Source organism: Lontra canadensis, unplaced genomic scaffold, assembly GCF_010015895.1.
Source record: "Lontra canadensis isolate GAN:19392208 unplaced genomic scaffold, GSC_riverotter_1.0 scaffold51, whole genome shotgun sequence".
NCBI lineage: Eukaryota > Metazoa > Chordata > Mammalia > Carnivora > Mustelidae > Lontra > Lontra canadensis.
The window spans coordinates 647,659-669,627 of NW_022631045.1; the positions used below are offsets into that span (position 1 = coordinate 647,659).

Genomic DNA, 21,969 nt, shown 5'->3' on the forward strand with positions numbered 1-21,969 from the left:
TCAAGCATCCGTCTTCGGCTCAGGTCATGATCCCAGAATCCTGGGATCGAGCCCTGCGTCAGGCTCCCTGCTGGTGGGAAGCCTGCGTTCCTTCTCCCATTCCTCCTGTTTATGTTCCTGCTCTCATTGTTTCTCTCTCTCTCTCTGTCAAATAAATAAATAAAAAGTGTTAAAAAAAATAAAGATTTTCTTTATTTATTTGACAGAGATCACAAGTAGGCAGAGAGGCAGGCAGAGAGAGAGAGGGGGAAGCAGGCTCCCTGTTGAGCAAAGAGCCTGATGTGAGGCTTGATCCCAGGACCCCGAGATCATGACCCCAGCTAAAGGCAGAGGCTTAACCCACTGATCCACCCAGGCATCCCATAAATAAAATCTTAAAAATATTTATATATTTGAGAGAGCGAGAGAGAGAGCACAAGAGTGGGAGTAAGGGCAGAGAGGGAGACAAGCTCAAGCAGACTCCAAATGAGTACAGAGCCCAAAGCAGGCCTCTCTCTACCTTATGACCCTGAAATCATGACCTGAACCCAAACTAAGAGTGCATCCCCTAACTGACTCTGTCACCCAGGTGTCACCTACTTTCACTCTTGAAAGTATACTATATTGATACACTCAATAAAATATACCTCCCCATTCTGGTCTCAGGTCTCCAATTCTTTGGTGCATCTGGGACAAGAACTAAGTAACCTGATGACTTGCACAGAATGTCCAAATTACAACATGTACTAACATATATTTTAATAGGCTCAATCCAAATTTATTTTGTATCCATACTTTAAATAGCATGTTCTGATCCATTTGTATTAACATGATTAATTGTATCACTTACCTAACCTTATGGAAAAACTTCATGTTTTAGTGAAGAGGGCAATCTATCTATCATTTATAATTGCTGGCTTAAGCTATCACTTATTTGAGTCCAAGAAACCTTCCAGCTCATGAGCATTCTGTTCAAAATACTGAGTAATGGTGGCCATGATGATAGGATGATATATATGAAGAGCTATGAAGCAAGAAAATATTAATAGTTCATTTTGTCTTGATGGCAATGAGCAATACACAAGGTTAACAAGAAGATAATAGTATTGGGGAAGCAATGTAAGAACAAAGATACAAAAGTAAGGAAATTATGGGGCGCCTGGGTGGCTCAGTGGGTTAAGCCGCTGCCTTCGGCTCAGGTCATGATCTCAGGGTCCTGGAATCGAGCCCCGCATCGGGCTCTCTGCTCAGCAGGGAGCCTGCTTCCTCCTCTCTCTCTGCCTGCCTCTCTGCCTGCTTGTGATCTCTCTCTGTCAAATAAATGAATAAAATCTTAAAAAAAAAAAAAAGTAAGGAAATTATCAAAGGTGGAGAATATTAGAAAGCATCTTTATTTCTTTATTTTCTTTATTATTTATTTCTTAGAGAGAGAGAGAGAGAGAGAAAGCATGCTAGCACCCATGTCTGAGTGTGGGGAGGGACAGAGAGAAAGCGAGAGAGAATCAAGCAGGCTTCCTGTTGAGCCTTGAGTCCTAAGCAGGGCTGGATCTCAGAACCCAGGAGTTCATGACCTCAGCCAAAAACAGTAGTAGGTGCTTAACCCACTGAGCCACCCAGGTGCCCCTAGAAAGTATTTTTATAAAGAAAAGTCGGGGATATTAAAAAAAAAAAAAAAAAAGAGTAGATCACAGAATAGGAAAAGAGGACAAGAAGGCATCATGGGAAAGGGGAAGTCAGAAGGGAAAAAGAAAAGCAAGAATGAATACAGACATGAGTTAATAAGCAAAGATAAAGAAGGTTTCATTTTGTTTTGTTTTCGTGGAGAAAACAATGGACATGAAGAGCAAACCGTGATGGACATAAAAGAAAGTAAACAGAGATGAGGAAAAAAAAAAAGTACCATAAAAATGAGTAAGTTACAGAAAAATGGAAGGAGAACCTAGACAAAGAAATGCATGCAGCAAATGAGAGAACAGACAGTTTGAAGAAAGAAAAGGTGCAGTGGTGCCCAAGGGATGCTTGTATAGGCATTAGTTTCAGTTAGTCCATTTGAGCGGCTTTAACAGGAAAAGAAAACAAGTCACATAACAAATATTTCTACTTTATGTCTTTCATGATAGACCCCAGCCTAGTTGGAATACCCTGAAAGGAAATGAAATTCGAGGATTTCATTGGAAAGGGATGCAGAGGCAAAAAGCATAGTTTAGAATCTTTAAGAGCTAGGACCTGCTACAAATTAGGATAAATACTTGATTGCATAAAAAGTATATGACAATGATAGAGTGTTTTCTGACTTTTTTTTTTAATTTTTTTTCCTTTCACTTTCTTTTCTTTGTAACAATAGATATGAGCCTGGTCAGCCATCTCTGACCTGCCTTAGGAGCCTGGCAATGACCTTAAGGCACCCATCTCTGTTGAGTTTCTGAACTTAGACACCGCTGTAAAATGTTTTCTGAGCTTTACTTTCCTCTGACTGCATTCTTAACTGTCTGAATATCCCTGTATTCTACATTATCCTTCGTGCCCCTACCAATTTTAATTATTGCATAGTAAATCTAAAGCAGGAAAGAGTTTGCTTTGTGTAGTCTTGGGTTTTTGTTCCAGGGGTTGTTTGTTTTTTAATATTAGGAGAGTCTATGTATTTGACAAATTCTTTTTTTTTTTTTTTGTATGGCATCTTCCCTATTGATAATACAAAACCTGTTTCTGTGGAAGCCAGATTTTTTATAATTTAGAAAACAATAAGATTAGTCTTTTCCAGTAAATCAGTAAGATTAAACTAATTAATATGTCTAGGTTTCACGCCTCAGCTTTCAAGCCTTGTAGAAAAAATTTCCCTATGCTCACATTCAGAATTGATAATTTCTTAGAACTTCAGTAGAATTTGTACATCATTTAGATCTCAAAATGGTTATTTTTATCAGCTTATATGCTAGAGTTGCCTCATCTGTCAGAGTACATATTAGATTGTACACTCTTTGAGAGCACAGATTATAAGCTCTGTGTCTTTGTGCCATCAGAGAACTAACCCTTTTTTTTTTAGGCAGCAATACATTATTTGTGGAATTGATACAAAGGCAGGAAAGAAGGAACAAAGGAAAATTCAAAGTCTTTAGGGCATTTGGGTTAAAATATCAGACTTGTAAATTTTTGAAACATTTACACACATAAAAATAGTATATTTACAGATTTAATTTTCGTTATCATCAATATTATCACCCCACCTACATACATAAGTGTATACATAATATATATGTTGCATATATGCATATATATGTACAAACATACACACTACATATATGGACACAAGGCTATTTTCAACTTCAGATTTTAACTTATTTCTCCTTTACAAGAAAATATCCACATCTTCTGGGGTAGAGTAGGAGGCACATGAAGAAAAATCATCAAATTCATGAAGATCATATCAAATTCATTTTTGTGTTAACAGGGTGGGGAATTCAGATGGAGAGATGGATTAATAGAGATATGTAACCTATTGCTTATGTATATTAATGAATAAATACAAACATCATTGCATATATAAATATAAGCTTATATATAATCTTAAATTCTGGGTGGAGCCCAAAGGAGGGCTCAATCTCATGGCCCTGAGATCATGACCTGAGCTGAAATGAAGAGTCCCACGCTTAACCAACTGAGCCACCCAGGTGTCCCATAGACCTGATAATTTTTTGTGGTGGGGAGACTCATGAGAAATGTAGGATGTTTAACAGCATCCCTGACCTCTATCCACCAGAGGCAAGTAGTAACCATACCTCCCCCCAGCTGTAACAATCAAAAACGTCTTCAGACATTGTCTAACATCTCCTGGGACACACAACTGCTGCACTTGAGAACTGTCTGTCTACTCTAATGGGACTCCAACAAATATGTTCTTAATGAGTGCACTACACGGTCTCTTGATCTGTTTGCTGACAATCAGACAACTACTCTCGGTGACAGAGCTGGGGGAAAGCATGGACAGACCCTGTGTAAGGAACAAGGAATCAGCATATATGGAACAAGTACATGCTGTGTGTCAGCAAAAATAATATAGTTGTGTATTATAAGGACTCTGTTCTGTAATTGACATTTCCAATATTTGAAATTGTGTAATTTGTGCTCAGACTAAATAATGCAGGATTTAAGAGAATCTTAGGGGGATGGTGAGAATACAGTTTTTTGAAACGAAGAATTAAGGAGTAGATTCTTGATACTCTCTCCTAAAACTGCAATTTTGGGAAAGTCAATTTGAGTCTCAGTTTCCTTGTCTGTAAAAACAGTACAATGTACCAAGTTCATAGGGTTAATATGAAAAATATAAGGCACAGTGTACTTAAGGTTTCAGGGAAATAATGAATATTCAGAAACAGGGCATTTATTATCATGTTTTATGGATAATCAAAAAATTTCTGGAGGTTTAGCATAGGAGAAGCAATTAATAATATTCTGGTTATAGAGCTTCATACTTCTAGAATAACTTTCAACTACTTCAATATTCAAAGCATAAATAATAAATTGAATCATATGAGGGCTTAGGTAAGAATTCTTCATAATCATTTCACCAAGACTTTATTAATTTTTTACTCCATAAGAACAAGTAAGTAACAGGACTATGGACAACTGTGCTTTTACAACAAAACCTCAGGAATGATTGTGAAATATAATGGAGAATTCTATAATGAAATAAAATAATGCCTTATAAAATGCTGTAAGAGAAGAAATGTTTTCTTAAAATAGAAAACCTGATTAAGTCTAAAATTTATATCAGTGAAATTGGATGCTATTATATTCATAACTTTTCACTTTTGGATACTGATTTTAGTAGCTATGCTCTTTCTGTCAGAAGCCAAATTGCTAGCCAGTCCACAAATGCCCATCAAAAATTTTGACAGCAACCAATTCCCAAACTTACTATCACTCTGTGTGAATTATTTAAAAAATTAGAGAGCAATGTAAAAAAGTATTATCTAACAAGGCCATAATATTATATTATCTAACTAAAATGTAAAAAACACATTTCAGAAATATGTGTCTATCTATCATCTATCTATCCCTCTTCCAGTTAGCTAGCTAGTTTTCTTGCTTTCATATATTTCTCTTTTAACTAGTGAGATATGCATGACTGAGCCTTAATCTATGGCTTCTCAATAGCTTTTGATTAGCCATAGATTTACAGCTCTTTCTTTTCTGAGCTATTTAAAACATGCTCAAAGTAAGCATGAACATGTGATATCGAAATGACTTCTTCTGAGCTATCAACATCAAATCTGCCCTTTGCTCAAACAAGTTTATTAATGTTAAACTGCTTAAATAAAACCAACTTGAGGAGGCAGCCTGTAACAGCTAGACAAGCACTCTGGTTTAAAATGGGGACCAATTTTCATAGCTTCAAACACTGGTAATCCCCTATTTTAGAACATCTTGTCAGTATAACTAAGTCTGAAATTGAATGCTCAATTTGGTCTATCGTATTAAACTGAGTGACCTGAAATAATATGGTTCCTTCTACTCCGTAGAACTGTGATATTCTCAAAGCTTCAAGCGCCCTCATCAGCCAAGATGCAAGTGTCCCTGTGATCTTCCAATTGACTCCTCCCATATTTCAGTAATTATCCTTCTATAATTTCTGTCCCACCTTTAAAGAACCCACATTGCATACTTTCACACAGGGGAGGGTTTGCATTTCAAATATTTATTTAAACTGAGTGATGATCAATACTGATGTCGTCTCCTCATGTAAGTAAAGGAAATGACATGTGTAATTTATGACAGCATCCCAGGGTGCAGATTGTTTTAGAAATATATCATAAACGTGCAGACAGGTTAATGACACAAATCATCACATCACATCAGAATATAAAAATATTCAAGTAGGTTGGAGAGTTTAAGTTCATTTTTTTGAAGTATAAGGTGTATTAAGGACTGTCCTTTAAGAACACAAATCTGTCAACCAAATCAAGAACAGAGTGCAAATAAAATTTTAAGTTAATGTAATGTTCAAGGACAGAGTCTATGCAGAAATATTAAATTAGTCAGAAGGGCTTTATCCATCCAAGCCCTGTGTAGGGAGAGTGGCCTGACAGATTGATGCCATCATCTGGTTTGCCTGCCAGATATAATCCTATGGCAGAAATGTGTGCATTGGACTTTCAAACCCTGACATTATACATTTGAATTGGATTAGTAACTATATATAATTTTTTTCCAAATTTCATTATTACCAAACCAAATCATAAGTGTTTGGCTTTCCATGTAGCTTATGAACAGGAATAGATTGATCTGGTCAGGCTGAAGACCCTAGTAAGTCTCTTTGGAATGTTACATGATGTTTTTCTTTTATTTGTTAATTTACTTGCATTTGTATTGTTACTGGAATTAATCATCTTGACTATGGGAAATTCCTTGTTATCCTGAGAGGACCTAACTAGGTGAATGTCTTTGTCTAGAATGTCTTTCTTTGAACTTCGACAATAGCCATCATCAATACGCACTTTTAGAACAAAAAATTTTGTAAACATTTTCCCTGCTCAACTTACTAATTTAAAGAATTTCAGCAGTGAAGGAGACTGCTGAAAACTTCTAGCCCAGCCATGGTGCTGATTCAGCATAAGGACTTCCTTGAATGTTCCCAGGAAACTGAAGAAATGGATTGCAGTTGAAGAAAAACCATGCACATCCTAAAAAATTAACGTGCCTGAAATCTTCACTTTTATACATATAGAATAGTAAATATTAATTAGAATAATAAAGAATTTGTGCTTCACTTAGCATAATGTCCTCCATAGTCATCCATGTTATCGCAAATGGCAGGGTTTTCTCCTTTCTTAAGGCAATATATATCATTATATATATAATGTATATATATGTGTATACATATATATATAATGTATATATGCATATACACACATAGTATACATATGTGTGCATATATACATATATAGTACACATGTGTGTCTATATATAGGACACACACACTCACAAACACATATGCCAACACGCAGACACATTTTCTTTCCTTTTTTTAATTGATTCCATGACCCTGGGATCATGAACTGAGCCAAAGGCAAACACATAACCAACTGAGCCACTCAGGCACCCCTGAGGATGCAGACACATTTTCTTTAACCATTCATCTATCAATGAGCATTTAGGTTGTTTCCCTATCTTAGCTATTGTGAACAATGCTAAAATGAATGTGGGAGTGAAGATATCTCTTCAAGACACTGATTTCATTTCCACTGGATATATACCTGAAATGGGATTACTGTATCCATAAGATAGCTCTCTTTGAAATTTTTGAGGAAACTCCAAGCTGTTTTCCATTATATTTATACTAATTTACATTCTCACCAACAGAATTTGGAGAAAATTATGCTAAGTGAAATAAGCAGACAGAGAAAGACAAATTCTTCTTGATCTCACTTATATGTGGAATCTAAAATAGTCATAGGAAGAGACAGAAGAATGGTATTTACAAGGGGTTGGGGAGGAAAAATGGGGAGATGGTTGTCAAGAGTTATAAAGTTTCAGTTATCCTAGATAAGTAAGTTCTGGAGATCTAATACAAATAGAGTGACTATAATTAATATTGTGTTTTATACTTGAAACTTCCAAAGAGGGCATATTTTTAGTGTTCTTACTATGAAAAAGAGGAAAAATAGTAGCTATGTGAGGCAATAGATATTTTAAATAGCTTGACTGTTGTGAATATTTCATTATATATATATATATGTATACATATATCAAACCATTAACTTGTACATCTTAAATATTAACAATTTTCTTTTCTTTCTTCTTTTTTCTTTTTTTTTAAGTAGGCTACATGCCCAGTGTAGAGCCCAATACAGAGCTTGAATTCATAACAATGATATCAAAACCTGAGCTGAGACAAAGAGTCAGCCGCTTAACCAATTGAGCCACTCAGGCATCCCAAATATATACAATTTTCAATTATCAACCATACTTCAATAAAACTGAGAAAATGAAGAATCTGTGTAAGTTTTTATTTAGTGGATAAGAATTATAACTGGATATAACGGATTAAAAACATGATCCAACTATAAGCAGTCTACACAAGACTTTATATCCAAAGATATAAATAAGTTAAAAATGAAAGGATAGAAAATTTCTTGGATAGAACACTAAAGACATAGACAACAAAAGAAAAATAAATTGATTTCATGAAAATTAAAAACTTTTGTGCATCAAAAGACAAGCCACAGAATGGAGAAAATATTTGCAAATCATGTCTCTGTTAAGGGATACATATCCAGAATATATAGGGAACTCTTAAAACACAACAGGAAAACAAATGACCAGATTTAAAAATGGGCAAAATGTTTGAAAATACATTTCTCCAAGGAAGACATACAAATGGCCAGCGGATTATGAAAAGGTGCTCAACATCATTAATCAGTAGGGAAATGTAAATGAAAGCCACAATGAGATACCCCACACCTGTTAAGGTGGCTACTTTCAAAAACACAGGAAAGGATCAAGGATATGGAGAAATTGGAAACCTTGTGCACTGTTGGTTGAAATGTAAAATGGTATAGCACTGTGGAAACAAGTATAATGTTTCTTCGATAGATTGAAAGCAGAATTACTACATGATCCAGCAATTCTGCTTCTGGTATATACCTAAAAGATTTGAAAGCAAGGTCTCAAAGAGATATATGTACACTAATGTTCATAGAGGCATTGTTTCTAAGAGCCAAAATATGGAAGCAACCCAAGTGTCCACTGTGGATGAATGGATAAATAAAATGTTGTATAGACACACAACGGTATGTTATTCAGCCTTAAAAAGGAGGAAATTCTAATATATTCTATAACATGGATGAAACTTTAGGACATTATCATAAGTGAAATAAGACAGTCACAAAAAGACAAATATATATGACTTCATTTATGTAAGACAGCTAGAGTAGTCAAATTCCTAGAGATAGAAAGTAGAACAGTCATTGACAGGTACTGGAAAGAGTGGGGAGAAGGGGGAGTTATTGTTTGATGGTTATAGAGTTTGTTTTGCAATTTGAAAAGAGTTCTGGAGGTGAATGGTTTTGATGGTTCCACAACAATATGAAAGTACTTAATATCACTGAACTTTATACTTAAAATGGTTAATATAGCACAGAGCACTCTACTTCTTCCTATCTATATCTGCAGAAAAAAGTCACAGTTTTGAGAAACAGAAATGCATGCATTACCAAGGCATTTAAAGCTTCCACTAACCTAAAAATTCCTCTGAAAACAATAATTAAGTATAATTTTTTAGAAAATAATTTAGTAAGAGTTGACAGATTATAACTCTGTTTACTGTGAATACCATTTACAAGTATGTCATAGGACAAATACATTGTAGTGCAAATAATGCAGTATGATTTAATGGAAAACAATTGGACTAAAAGTTAGAAAATTTGGCTATGCTCTTCCTTTGGCCCGAATTTAATAATGACAAAAATAAAGGCAAAATATGTCCAGCATTTAGCAAAAAAAAAATCACGTACTTTTCATACTCCTTAGCGCTATTACCACAGATAAATTATTCAACTTGTCTGTGCCTTGACTCCCGTGTATATACATCAATATAGCAATAGCATCTATAGTGTAGGGTTAAATAAAAACATACATAGAATTGGGTACATGGGATTCCATGATACCATACATGGATTTCCAATACATGGAATTACTTAACAAGGAAAAACAAGACAAAACAAAACAAAGCTTTCAATAGAGTAAGTACTCAATGAGTTTAGCCATTTTTTGTTGTTATTAAAACCTAAGTCCATATAGTGCTGATTAAATGGCAGTCACAGTTCTAAGTGCTTTGTATTATTAATGCTTTCAATCCTAACAAGTCTATGTTGTACCTACTTTTATCATTCCTCTTCCCTATTTTACACCTGAAGAAAATGAAGCATAGGTATTAAATAATGTCATGTTTGGAATCCCAAAGTGTGATTCATATTATTATCACAATTATGTTAATCCATAATTCATTGACTTCAACAGAACTTTCTATGCATGACATTTAGGGAAACAATGAGAAATTTCACGTAACAGAGAAATCATGCACACAAACTGAACTGAAGGTATCAGAGCCTAGAAAGTAGCTTATGATAAACTGGTGGTATACCTTGCCTGACAAGACAATGAATTTGATATATTTCTTTTAGGGTAATATGGAATTAGTACAGAGTTTTTAAGCACCAAGGGAAAAATGGAGTTATAATTTTTATTTGAAAAATATTTGGACATTACAGAATGTTAGAAAATAGGAAAAATCATTAGTTCCACCAGGCTAACTTAGCTAATATTTTATTTTGTATGAATCTCATTTCAATATTTTTATTATGCATATACATTCTTTGCAAAATTACCATCATAATGGACATTCATATTATATTATAATGCCTTTTTTTCCTTAACATATCATATTCATTTTTCTCAATAGCGTTTCATAATTTTTCTAATTACCATTTCTAATAGGCATATAGTTTTTCATTAGCAAGATGTACCATAATTTACAATTTAATTAACCATTCTTCTCCATGAACATTTCAGTTGCTTTCAATAGTACTACATTATAAGTAATACTTATATTCTGTTGTGCATAGAACTCCCACACACTTTTATTAGAATTCCAAAATTGTGACACCAGGTCAATATGAACTCTCTTTTGCCATTCGATATATGCTACTGCTGAATTTTTTCCCTAAAATTTTTACCAGTTTTCACAGCTACTGGTTTCCCCACAGCTTTGTCTATCAGTGCAAGTTTGTTTTTCTTTGAAAGTTGCTCATAGAAATGTGGAGGAAGGAAGGGACTTGGGGGAAATTGGAAGGGGAGGTGAACAATAAGAGACTATGGACTCTGAAAAACAATCTGAAGGGTTTGAAGAGGTGGGGGGTGGGAGGTTGGGGGAACCAGGTGGTGGGTATTAGGGCACGGATTGCATGGAGCACTGGGTGTGGTACAAAAACAATGAATACTATTATGCTGAAAATAAATTTAAAAAAATGATTAAATTAAAAAAAAAAGAAAGAAAGAAATGTGGAGGAAGGACTACTGTGAAGAGAGGGAAAGGATGGGACGGACAATAGTTCAGAGACAATGTTACAGATCTAATCAAAATGAAGGAAACTGGTGGTGGAGTAGATGGGAATAGCATGAATTTAGCTCACCAGTTATTAAGTACTTTCTCTATGCCAGATGTGCTTCATGTTCTAAATTTAAATGCTTTCTATTAATTATCTAATTTAATCCACAAAACAACCTCTAGGAGTAGGTAGCATTATATATCCTCTTTTGTAAATGAAGGCTCTGAATCAGAAATGTTAATTTACTAGATAAGGTAAACACCTTTTGAGTAGATTTTTTGTTTTATTTTTTTAAGATTTTATTTATTTGACAGAGAGAGAGAGATAGAGAGAGATCACAAGTAGGCAGAGGCAGACAGAGAGAGAGAGGGGAAGCAGGCTCCCCACCGAGCAGAGAGCCCAATTAGGGGCTTGATCCCAGGATCCTAAGATCATGACCTGAGCTGAAGGCAGAGGCTTAACTCACTGAGCCACCCAGGTGCCCTTGAGTAGATTTTAGATGTAAAGAGTTACTAAATGAGGAACCAAGGAAAGAGCATAGGCAAGTTTTCTGACTTTAGTTGAATTTTTTCCCTATTATATTATACACTACTATTTTTCAGTCCTGGCTAAGAATGTCACTAAATTTATATGGTCATGATCTTCATATTAAAACAGACTTTTAATCTCTTAGTATTTATTTAACTTTCCTCTATCATTGTAATTTACACCAATCAAGAGAGCACATTTCAGTCTTCTAGACTATTTGTATTAAACAATTGCTGATATGATTTTTGCCATCATTTTGTATATCCAACCTTTTTACTATTTTTCACCCAAGCCTTCAGAGAAATCAATCTCCACATATTTTAGGAGCATATTGTACTGACTTCTGTTTCTTCTAATGTTTTAGTTAAACCTTTCAAAAATGCCATTTTTATATTTCCATTTTTGTTATATCTTGCAGCTCCTAGTACAGAAATTTTAAAACATTAAGTAAATTAAAGGCACTCAGTAGCTCTTACTAACTGGTTACCTAGTAATTTACTATACTTTCATTTCTTAATCAAATTTATATTTTCTCAAGGTATTAAAGTCAAACTGTAACTAGAAATCAGTAAAAATGTCATAATATTTTATGCCATTGAAAGGAGAAGCAAATTTTTATTAAAGGATTGAACTATTACGATTATATTTTGTCATAGGATATGTAATTATTAACATTTTATAAATATATGCATGTGTATTTTTGTGTATGTGCATTTGAAACATTTGGAAAATTTTATCCTTGTTACATTCATGCTAGAAGAAAATTTAAAATTTTTAAATTCATAAAATCTTTGCCTAGTCAAATGCTGATTTGAATTTGATAAAAAAAATATGTGTACTGAAAATAGTCTTTACTGTGGTGTGGATGCTTTCTTTTGCAATGCAGCATCATTTTTAAAAGATTTTATTTATTTATTTAATAGAGAGAGAGAGACAGAGAGGAAACACAAGCAAGGGGGGTGGGAGAGAGAGAAGCAGGCTCCCCACCGAGCAGGGAGCCCTAGGAAATGGGGTTTCTCCATCCCAGGACTCTTGGATCATGACCTGAGCCAAAGGCAGATACTTAAGGACTGAGCCAACCAGGCACCCAGTAATGCAGGCAGCCATTAAATTCAAGAGGCATCCATTAAAATGATTAATGGATAACATACTATGTGATTTTTGGAAGTTTCTTCAAAGAATGAATAGGTGTAGTCTCATGATATAAGCTGCCCTAGAAAACAATAATTGTAACAGCTGGAGTTCTCTTCTATGCTCTAGCCTTAAGACATTGTCAACTGATTGCTATAAAGTGGGCCCCTCCTCTTATTTCAGACTTTCCTTGAAGGTACCAGGAACTATTAAGTTCATTCTTGAGTATAAATCTGTACAGATTTTGTGTAAAAGAGTATCATGTCATAATTTTAATTTTTACTTGGGGCATTGAAATGGTATCAATAGCTGTAACAATGAAAGAAAAATGCTATCTTTATTGAATTTTTCCTGATTGTTGAAGACTTGTTCTTAGTATTTGAACTTTCAATGTTGAATTCACTCATTTTTTTTTCCTTTTCAAGTTGATTACTCAGCTTAAATTGAGAGACACTTTTCTGACTATAATAGCATGTTAGGTTATTATGAACATTATCACATTTCTTTGGGTACAAAGTAACCTGAAAATTTCATCTCCTTTTTTTTTTTTTTTTCATGAAAGGTTTTCATTGATAGGAGTGCCTGTAGTTGTAAATAAGCAGCTTTACTAAATTCCAGAGAGTAGGTCACTTTCTTTAGTTGATTTACAAAATTGAACACGTTTCTTATGACAATGGTTCACAAATGGCAAAAATTGGGTATTCTATCTGAATATCATATGTAGTAAGATTAGATGACAGTAATATATGTTGTGATTTGTGGCTTAAAATAAATACAGTGTGATATTCACAGTATATGAAAAATATTTACTATTCACTAGGTTAAGGGAATATGTTCCTGTGGTATCTCTGTATAGGTATATTGTGTTTACATTTCTAATGGGCCAAAATAGTTTGCTTTCTTCTGATTGTTTTCGTTTCCCTTAAGATTTGATCTGAAATATTCCAAGAACTGGTTCCTTTTCTAAACTTGAGTTTGTACTTCTTAACTGTATTGTGTCTTCAACGTGGTACATTGTAATTTTATTACACTTGTTATTTGCAAATACAGCGCAGTTGTGTTACGCCAACATGAAGGAATGTGTTGCCAAATATACAACCAGAAAAAGAATGTATTACAATATGAACTAGTCCATATAACAAAAGATATATCTTACAATAAAAATATCATAGATGTGTCTGTGAGTGTGATGTCTTTACACATGTGCATACACACACACACAAATTAATGCACCACATATCTGACTACATACATACTTGTATGTATAATTGTATATGTGTCTGTGTTTGTATGCTATATATATTATTTATTCACAAATGCTCATCATGTTGCTGTTTGTTTTCCGTATTTTTATGCATAAATGGCATAGCATCATTTCTGAATAATTTTAGGAGAAATATTACTTGGATAAAAAGACAAAATAGGGGCACCTGGGTGGCTCAGTGGGTTAATCCTCTGCTTTTGGCTCAGGTCATGTTCTCAGGGTCATGGGATCGAGCCCTACATCGGGCTTTCTGCTCAGTGGAGACCTGCTTCCCCCACTTTCTCTGCCTGTCTCTCTGCCTGCTTGTGATCTCTCTCTCTGTCAAATAAATAAAATAAAAATCTTCAAAAAAAAAAAACATTTTAATCGTAGAAGATAGAAATGTGTGTTCCCAGGAAAAACACACAAAATTCTAATCAACCTGTGAGATAGCAGAATTCTATTTCTAACAGTAATGTAACATGCAATATCTACTTTAGCATTAGACATTGATTTAAAGGAACATACACTGGCTTTTGATTAAATACCAGATTACCTGGAAGAGATCTTGGCAATTCGGTCACTGCAAAAAGAAGAGCTGACAAGAAAGATTATAAAAGGCTCCAAAAGTAACTGAGCAAGAGTGCTCAACCTCACAGAAGGCATTTCAAATCCTGTTCTTTACTGAATCTCCTACCGAGTTTCTACTCAGATAAGCAATTAGTTTTAGTTTTCAACATATTTCCACAGTAAATATAATGACCAGGTACTAGACACCTGTTTTTCTTATGCTTCCAATCTATTGATGAGACATGGGTCTCACCTTCTGTATTTTTTCTGGGTTTAAGTTTTATCATTGAGGGATATCAACTATGGTCAGGAGCTCACCTGAGCTGGGAGAGACCTGAGCTACTATGTGTCTGAGTAGCCTAGTAAAGCAAAATGCCAAAAATGAGAGTTAAGTCTGTCATAACTTACTGAGATGGGATAAGCAAGAGGTTAAAACCAGAGCAAATGACAACTCTTCATTTTTTCCTTTTTCCCCATGTAATGGCACACATGATCAGGTGGATCCAAACAGAATGGAGGTCATATCCCTGCTGAGGAAGCCCAGAACAAAAGGCTGTAGCAGTTTTATGGCCTCTGGCGTCAGAGGCAGCGTGAAGACGAAGGCTCAGAGCAGAAAAGTAGTAGGTACTTAGAGGGGGGAAAATTTCATTTAAGATGTTCCCCTCCTCCACAACAAAGAAGGCTGCCACAGAGGCACACAAAGAGGAGCCTCAGATAAAGAGACCCACGAATTCAGGCAACTAGAGCAAGGAACGCAAACATGTATGACCAGCCCAGGGAGCCCGAGTCCTTGACTGTAACTCGACTTAGACACTGTAATGTATTGGCTGTACAACAAGTCTGGTTGAGGAGAGCAGCTTTCTGGAATGAGACCTTCTAGATAAAACCTTTGTAATTTCCTGTGTCCAGGCCTGGAAAGTCACACATAGATTTTTAGCCAGGAGCTGGACTCCTCATTATGTTAATAGATGCATTCATTATCCCTTTCAATATTCACAAAAGCCCAATGTGATTAGCTATGCTTCACTGATGAAGAAACTGGGGATTACATTTTGTTAAGCAATTCACCTGAATTTACAAAAATATTTGATATAGGAGCCAGAGATAAACTGATTCAAAAACCCATACTCAAAAACATTTTAAAAAAAGAAAGAAAACTCATATTTATATTCTTATCTGTGCCCTCTTAAGTGAAGCGTTATTTCTAAAATCAGGTAGATAAAAAATGACTGGCAAATGATTGGCTACTTGTAAATCTTTTGCATAACAAGTTCAAAAATGTTACACATGGATGGGGGGATGGGTAAAATAAATAAAGAGGATTAAGTTATAACTTAAGCTATACATAAATAAGTCATGGAGATGAAAAGTACAGCATAGGGAATTTAGTCAATAATACTACAATATGGAGACAGATGGTGACTATATTTACTGAGAGCAATGAGTAATATAGAACTGTTGAATCAATATGTAGTACACCTGAAATGAATATAGCACTGCATGTTAATTATACTTCAATTTTAAAAAATGCTATAGCCTACATATACCTATACCTTCAGCATGAGTAATCTCTCTTCTTGGAAATTTCATTTAGCAAGTTTGTAAGTTTGTTCCAGTCTTGTAATACTAGAAATATCATGACTTCCACTTTGCTAGGATAAAATATAGTTACAGCATGGTGTGCCACAGCAAGCTGTCCTGTTTAGTGGTCATAGTACCTTAACTTTTGGTTGTTATAGTTGATAAAACCTGGCATAAAAACAGTGGGCTTTTACCAGGGAAGCTAGCAAAGCTGTATATTTACTATTGACTTTTTTAAAGTTTACTTTAATTTGAATGTATTTTTAATGTCATTTCCCTTACAAAAAATTGTAAGAAAATAAGAGCTGAAAATAGTGATAATTTACTATAATCCAAAAGTTAAAAATTCTAAATGATAGATCTGAATGAATTTATTCATTGCGTCCATTTGTTCCCTTAATTATGATTTATTGGGCATCCACAACATGAGAAACATATTAGGACATGCAATACTTCAGGAAAACAGAGCACATGCCCATAGGTTTTCATGTAGGATGAGTACGAAGAGAGTTTAACAAAATATAAAAAAGGGAAATACAATTTATACATGGGAGCATGATGAAAAGTTTCTTGGAAGAAATTGATAGAGGCTTGAACAGTACACAATGAGGTAACCTCTTCTAATGCTCAAGAAAAACAAAATACTCTAAAGAGAGTAGGAGGTACTATTTAGGAAAGCCTACCCTCTTAAGAGGAGTGGGCAATGGGGCTACATAGAAGAGAACCTTCCACTTCTGGTTACAACAATATGATTTTAGATGAGGGTCAGTTGGGCACTAGGGAACCATTCTTAGGTCATGAAGAGGTAAGAGCCAAACTTAGTGCTAGGCTCTTCAGAGGATAGTCTGACAGTTATAGGCAGATTTGATTACAGAGGAGTGATATTGAAGACATCAAGAAACTACTTTTATAAGAAAGATAAAAATAGTCTAAATTGCCTTGGATAGGGTAAGAATAAAATGAAGCAATTAAGAAAAACAAGAGAAAGAGGAACGACAACTGATGTAGTTTAATGAGTGGGAAATAGAATAAAGATAAATCTTTGATGTCAAATGTGAGTAAATAAAGGTAAGCAAATATCTGGGTCATTAAGAGAAAGCAGGGAATTTAAGAAAAGGCATTCTAAGCATTAGGATAATAATCAGAGATTCTAAAGACATAGTATATATGAGAAATTCTAAGTGCTTTATATATATTGTCTTGATCTTCACAATAAAATACAGGATATAAACTATTATTATTTTGATTTTAACAATGAGGAGACTGGGTCAGAGTAAGTTTCAGTAATTTACCCATTGTCACAAAGCTATAAACAGGTATTAATTCAGACTGCCAGACAAGATCCTAAATTCTAAATTTTGTATTACTGTTCTGCCTGAAATAATTTAGTACTTATTCTGTAGGAGCACCATTTTAAATACTTTATACATACTAACTCATTTTATCTTCAAATAGTCTTATGAGGAAAATATGCTCATTATCCTGATATTAGTATATGGTAGAACTGAAAAAACGGCTTCCTGTCTGCAGAGACTGCACTCTTAACCACCTACTAAATCTGCCTTTGAAACCATCAGTTTTAGACTCACTGAATTTGAAGTATAAGTTCAACATTTAAGTGCAAATACCAAGTTGGAAATGAGACACGGAATCTGAGGAGAAATTTCACCTGGACACAGAATGAAAAAGTTTTAACTTAGAGGGATGGTACCTAAAACCATAGGAAGGGTTATGCTAACAGAGCAGACAAACACAGAAAAGAAAATACTTTTTTTTTTTTTTTAAGATTTTATTTATTTATTTGAGAGAGAGAGAGAGCACAGAGGAAGACTAAGAGGGAGAACCAGGTTTCCTGCTGAGCAGGGAACCTAATGCTGGGACTTCTCCCAGGACCTGCGATCATGACCAGAGGCGAAGGCAGACACTTACTGATTGAGCCACCCAGGCGCCCCGAGAAAATACTTTCTTATACAACTAACAACACATATTACACAAAACTTACAAGAAGAAACAGTCTGCTCCCATATGTTAAGGAGAATTAGGTGTGTTTGTCTACCAAAAGGTTGCCAGTGCCTAATTAAACAATAACATTTTTAATTTAGTAGCCAGCTACAGCAATCAGAAAGATATATTAAATAGAACTAATGAACAGAAGTTCACAAATGCAAAATAAATCAAATATTTTCCTAGCATCTTCATTGCATCATAGTTCTAATGGTCCTTTAGGGGGCATATCAGACAATCAAATTGTAGGGAGCAGGGGATTTAATAACCTATGCCTTTTTTTTTTTTTAATTTCTTATCTGGGGACTCTAGGAAAAAAAAGAGTTTGTTTTCACAACTCTCATAACCTTAAATTCTATGTTAGGGAGAATCCAATACTGTCTCTAAAGTCATTAAACAGTAACTTGATAATATATTTGAGGATTCAGCAATATTAATCTTAGAAACAATGTTTTAAATTATTTTTCAACTCAGTTATTTTTGTAATTTTTTAAAAATATTGAACCTGATATTCAAGATTTGTAACTGCCTAGGAAACAAGTACAGAAGGCATAATTGACAAAAGGAATCAAAGGGATTTGTGTGTGAAATATAGACATCTTACAAATAGCAATAGCACACAGAGGGCAGTCATTTCATTTTTCACAAGTTTTCAATTAAGTAAAAATTAAAATTTTAGTGAGCTATGGTCATTTCACTCATTATGATGAACAGAGATGCATTTTATTTATTGAGATAAAAAAATGTAGCCATTAGAACTCGTTTTATTGCATTATTTGCCACTTCAACCATTTTTTTAAAAAAGATTTCATTTATTTAATTGACAGAAAGAAAGAGGAAGAGACAGAATGGGAACATAAGCAGGGGGAGTGGAGAAGGGGAAGCAGGTTTCCCGCTGGACAGGGAGCCTGATGCAGCAGGGCTCTATCCCAGGACCCTGGGATCATGACGCGAGCCAAAGGCAGAAGCTTAAGGACTGAGCCACCCAGGTGTCCCAGCCACTTCAACCATTTTTATGAGTTATACTAATTTTGATTTTTTTTAATAGCATCTATACCTATATTTTTTTTTCTTCATAGAGATAGGTATATGGTAATAAAACAGGGGCAAAATTTTTTTGAAAATAAGAACTCAGCCATGATATCACCTGTTAATTAATAGCTGATATTATAAATAAATATAAAAACTGATATTTATTTAGACTTTCAATTAATTATGTCTAATAGAGTGGTAGCTGCCACTGTACCTACACAAAATTATTGGAAGAGAAAGGAGAAAAAGACCATTTCCCAAAGTTCCTCCATCCTTGTCTCAGAATGTACAGATTCCCCATTAAGAGAGATGTCTCTCTTTGACTCCTAAAAATGTTTAAGTTTAAAATTAATACTTCAAAATGTTGTCTGTTTTGGGGTGCCTGGTTGGCTCAATTGTTAAGCATTTACTTTCCACTCAGGTCATGATCCCAGGGTCCTGGAATAGAGCCCAGTGTCCGGCTCCCTGCTTGGTGGAAAGCCTGCTTCTCCCTCTCATGCTCCCCCTGCTTGTGCTCCCTCTCTTGCTGTTTCTCTGTCCAATAAATAAAATCTTTTAAAAAAAAATGTAGTCTGTTTTACTCACTGCAACTTACCAAAAAATGTCTGCTACATTGCCAGTGCTCAAGAAATGTTAACAGAATGGATAAATACAATCATGTCGTGCTTTATTTTATAGAATGCTTCTCTAGTAATGTAATTCAGAAGTGAAAATTGCAATAATTGAGTTAAAGTACAATGGACCTATGTTACCAATTTGCCTAGGATCTGCCAACAAGAATCAGCCAATTCAAATAAAAGTGCTCATCAGATTAATTAAATTGATTAATCGCTTGTTATTTTTAAAAAATTCTGACTCAACTAGCCTGCTTCCCTTCTCTCCCCTTTTCCTTCTTCCCTTCCTCTGTTCCTACCTTCCTTCCTTAGTATAAGTAAAAGAATTATAATTTGGGGATGGCAGCACCTCACCAGAAGCCGCCCCCGCAGCAAGCGAGCGAGCGCCGAGGCATGGGGAAAATGGCAGACAGTTTTTCACTTAATGATGCTTTATCTGGGTCTGGAAACCCAAACCCTCAAGGATGGCCTGGTCAATGGGGAAACCAGCCTGCTGGAGCAGGGGGTTACCCAGGGGCTTCCTATCTTGGTGCCTACCCTGGACAGGCCCCTCCTGGCAGTTATCCTGGACAGGCCCCTTCTGGTGGCTACCCTGGACAGGCCCCTCCTGGCGGCTATCCTGGACAGGCACCAGGAGCTGCTTATCCTGGACCACCTGCACCAGGACCCCACCCTGGGCAACCGAGTGGGCCTGGGGCCTACCCGCCTCCTGGACAGCCAAGTGCTCCTGGAGCCCAGCCCGCTGCTGGCGCCTTTGGCATCTGCGCTGGACCACTGACTGTACCTTATGACCTGCCCTTGCCTGGAGGAGTCATGCCTCGCATGCTGATAACAATTCTGGGCACAACAAAGCCCAATGCAAACAGATTTGCTTTAGATTTCAAGAGAGGGAATGATGTTGCTTTCCACTTTAACCCACACTTCAATGAGGACAACAAGAGAGTCATTGTTTGCAATACAAAGCTGGATAACATCTGGGGAAAGGAAGAAAGACAGGCAACTTTCCCATTAGAAAGTGGTAAACCATTCAAAATACAAGTGCTGGTTGAATCTGACCACTTCAAGGCTGCGGTCAAGGATGCTCACTTGTTGCAGTACAATCATCGGATGAAAAATCTCCAGGAAATCAGCAAACTGGGAATTTCTGGTGACATAGAGCTCACCAGTGCTTCACACGTTATGATATAATCTTAAAGGGGAAGATTTAAAAAAAAATGAAATTGAATATAAACGCTTACACATTGAAACTTCATGTTTCCTGATTGAAAAATTTCACTTTTATTCATCACTGTCCTTCTTGTAAATCTTCGATTTAATAAACATTCTAAGAGTTAAAAAAAAAGAATTATAATTTATATTCAAATCCCTATATTTGCTTATAAAACTAAACGTTAAAAAAGTTACCACAACATGAATCTTAAAATTTCCTTCAGTAATAAACAGAATTAAATTCTTTAGCTAAGGATAAGGTGACAAATATGGCCTTTATTCCTAAGAGCAGGAATAGTTACCAAAAAATTCCATAATGTCCCTCAATGGTGGTGATTTAAAAATGAAGAACACTTTTTTTTTTTTTTTTTCCATTTCAAATAGTCAAGGGCACAGAAATGGAAGGGAAGGGCTGGGCCCACCATATACAACAAAAGGAAGGGTAGGCAATATATGGATGTTTAAAACAACAGATTTCTCTATTCAGACATGCTGCCCCAGTTTATGTGAGAGTTGAAAAATCTGAGAGTTGAAAACTGCTATAATTTGAAGTCATACTATGGTGCATGTAATATGTTAAAAAAAAAGTCTTCGATGATCATAGAATGTCTTGTAAATTGATCATTAAAAATAAGCCACCACCACGGCTAAAATAAAACATGGAGAAATAAATATTTAATAATTATAAGACTTAATTATTTTTCTTCTGCTAAAACTGAATTCACAAAAGTAAAATTTCTCCATGTCCGTTGCATAGAGGAGACAGAAAGAAGCCAATCCCAAGACATAGGCAATTGCTACATATGTTTTCCAGAACACGTAGTAGGAGAGAAAACTACCTTGTAATTTAACATTGTCTAAATTCCTGAGCTAATGAATTTGCAATACCAGTAAATATTGTTATAGAAACATATTTGAGAAACATTATCCATAAAATATGAATGTAAAGTAATTCAAAGAGTGAAAGAAAGAA

At 35.2% G+C, this 21,969-nt stretch overlaps 1 protein-coding gene across 1 annotated transcript; it reads left to right on the forward strand.

Annotated features, from left to right (window-relative positions):
- The first annotated feature begins 20,135 nt into the window (after positions 1-20,135).
- On the forward strand, positions 20,136-21,039 carry LOC116877291 (galectin-3-like). The gene has a single exon (XM_032873912.1). It carries the CDS (start codon positions 20,181-20,183, stop codon positions 20,973-20,975), a length of 795 nt encoding a protein of 264 aa, XP_032729803.1. The 5' UTR covers positions 20,136-20,180; the 3' UTR covers positions 20,976-21,039.
- Positions 21,040-21,969: the final 930 nt, after the last annotated feature.

Coding starts and splice junctions, on each gene's coding strand:
- LOC116877291 (XM_032873912.1), top strand. CDS start 20,181: ATGGGGAAAATGGCAGACAGTTTTTCACTTAATGATGCTTTATCTGGG.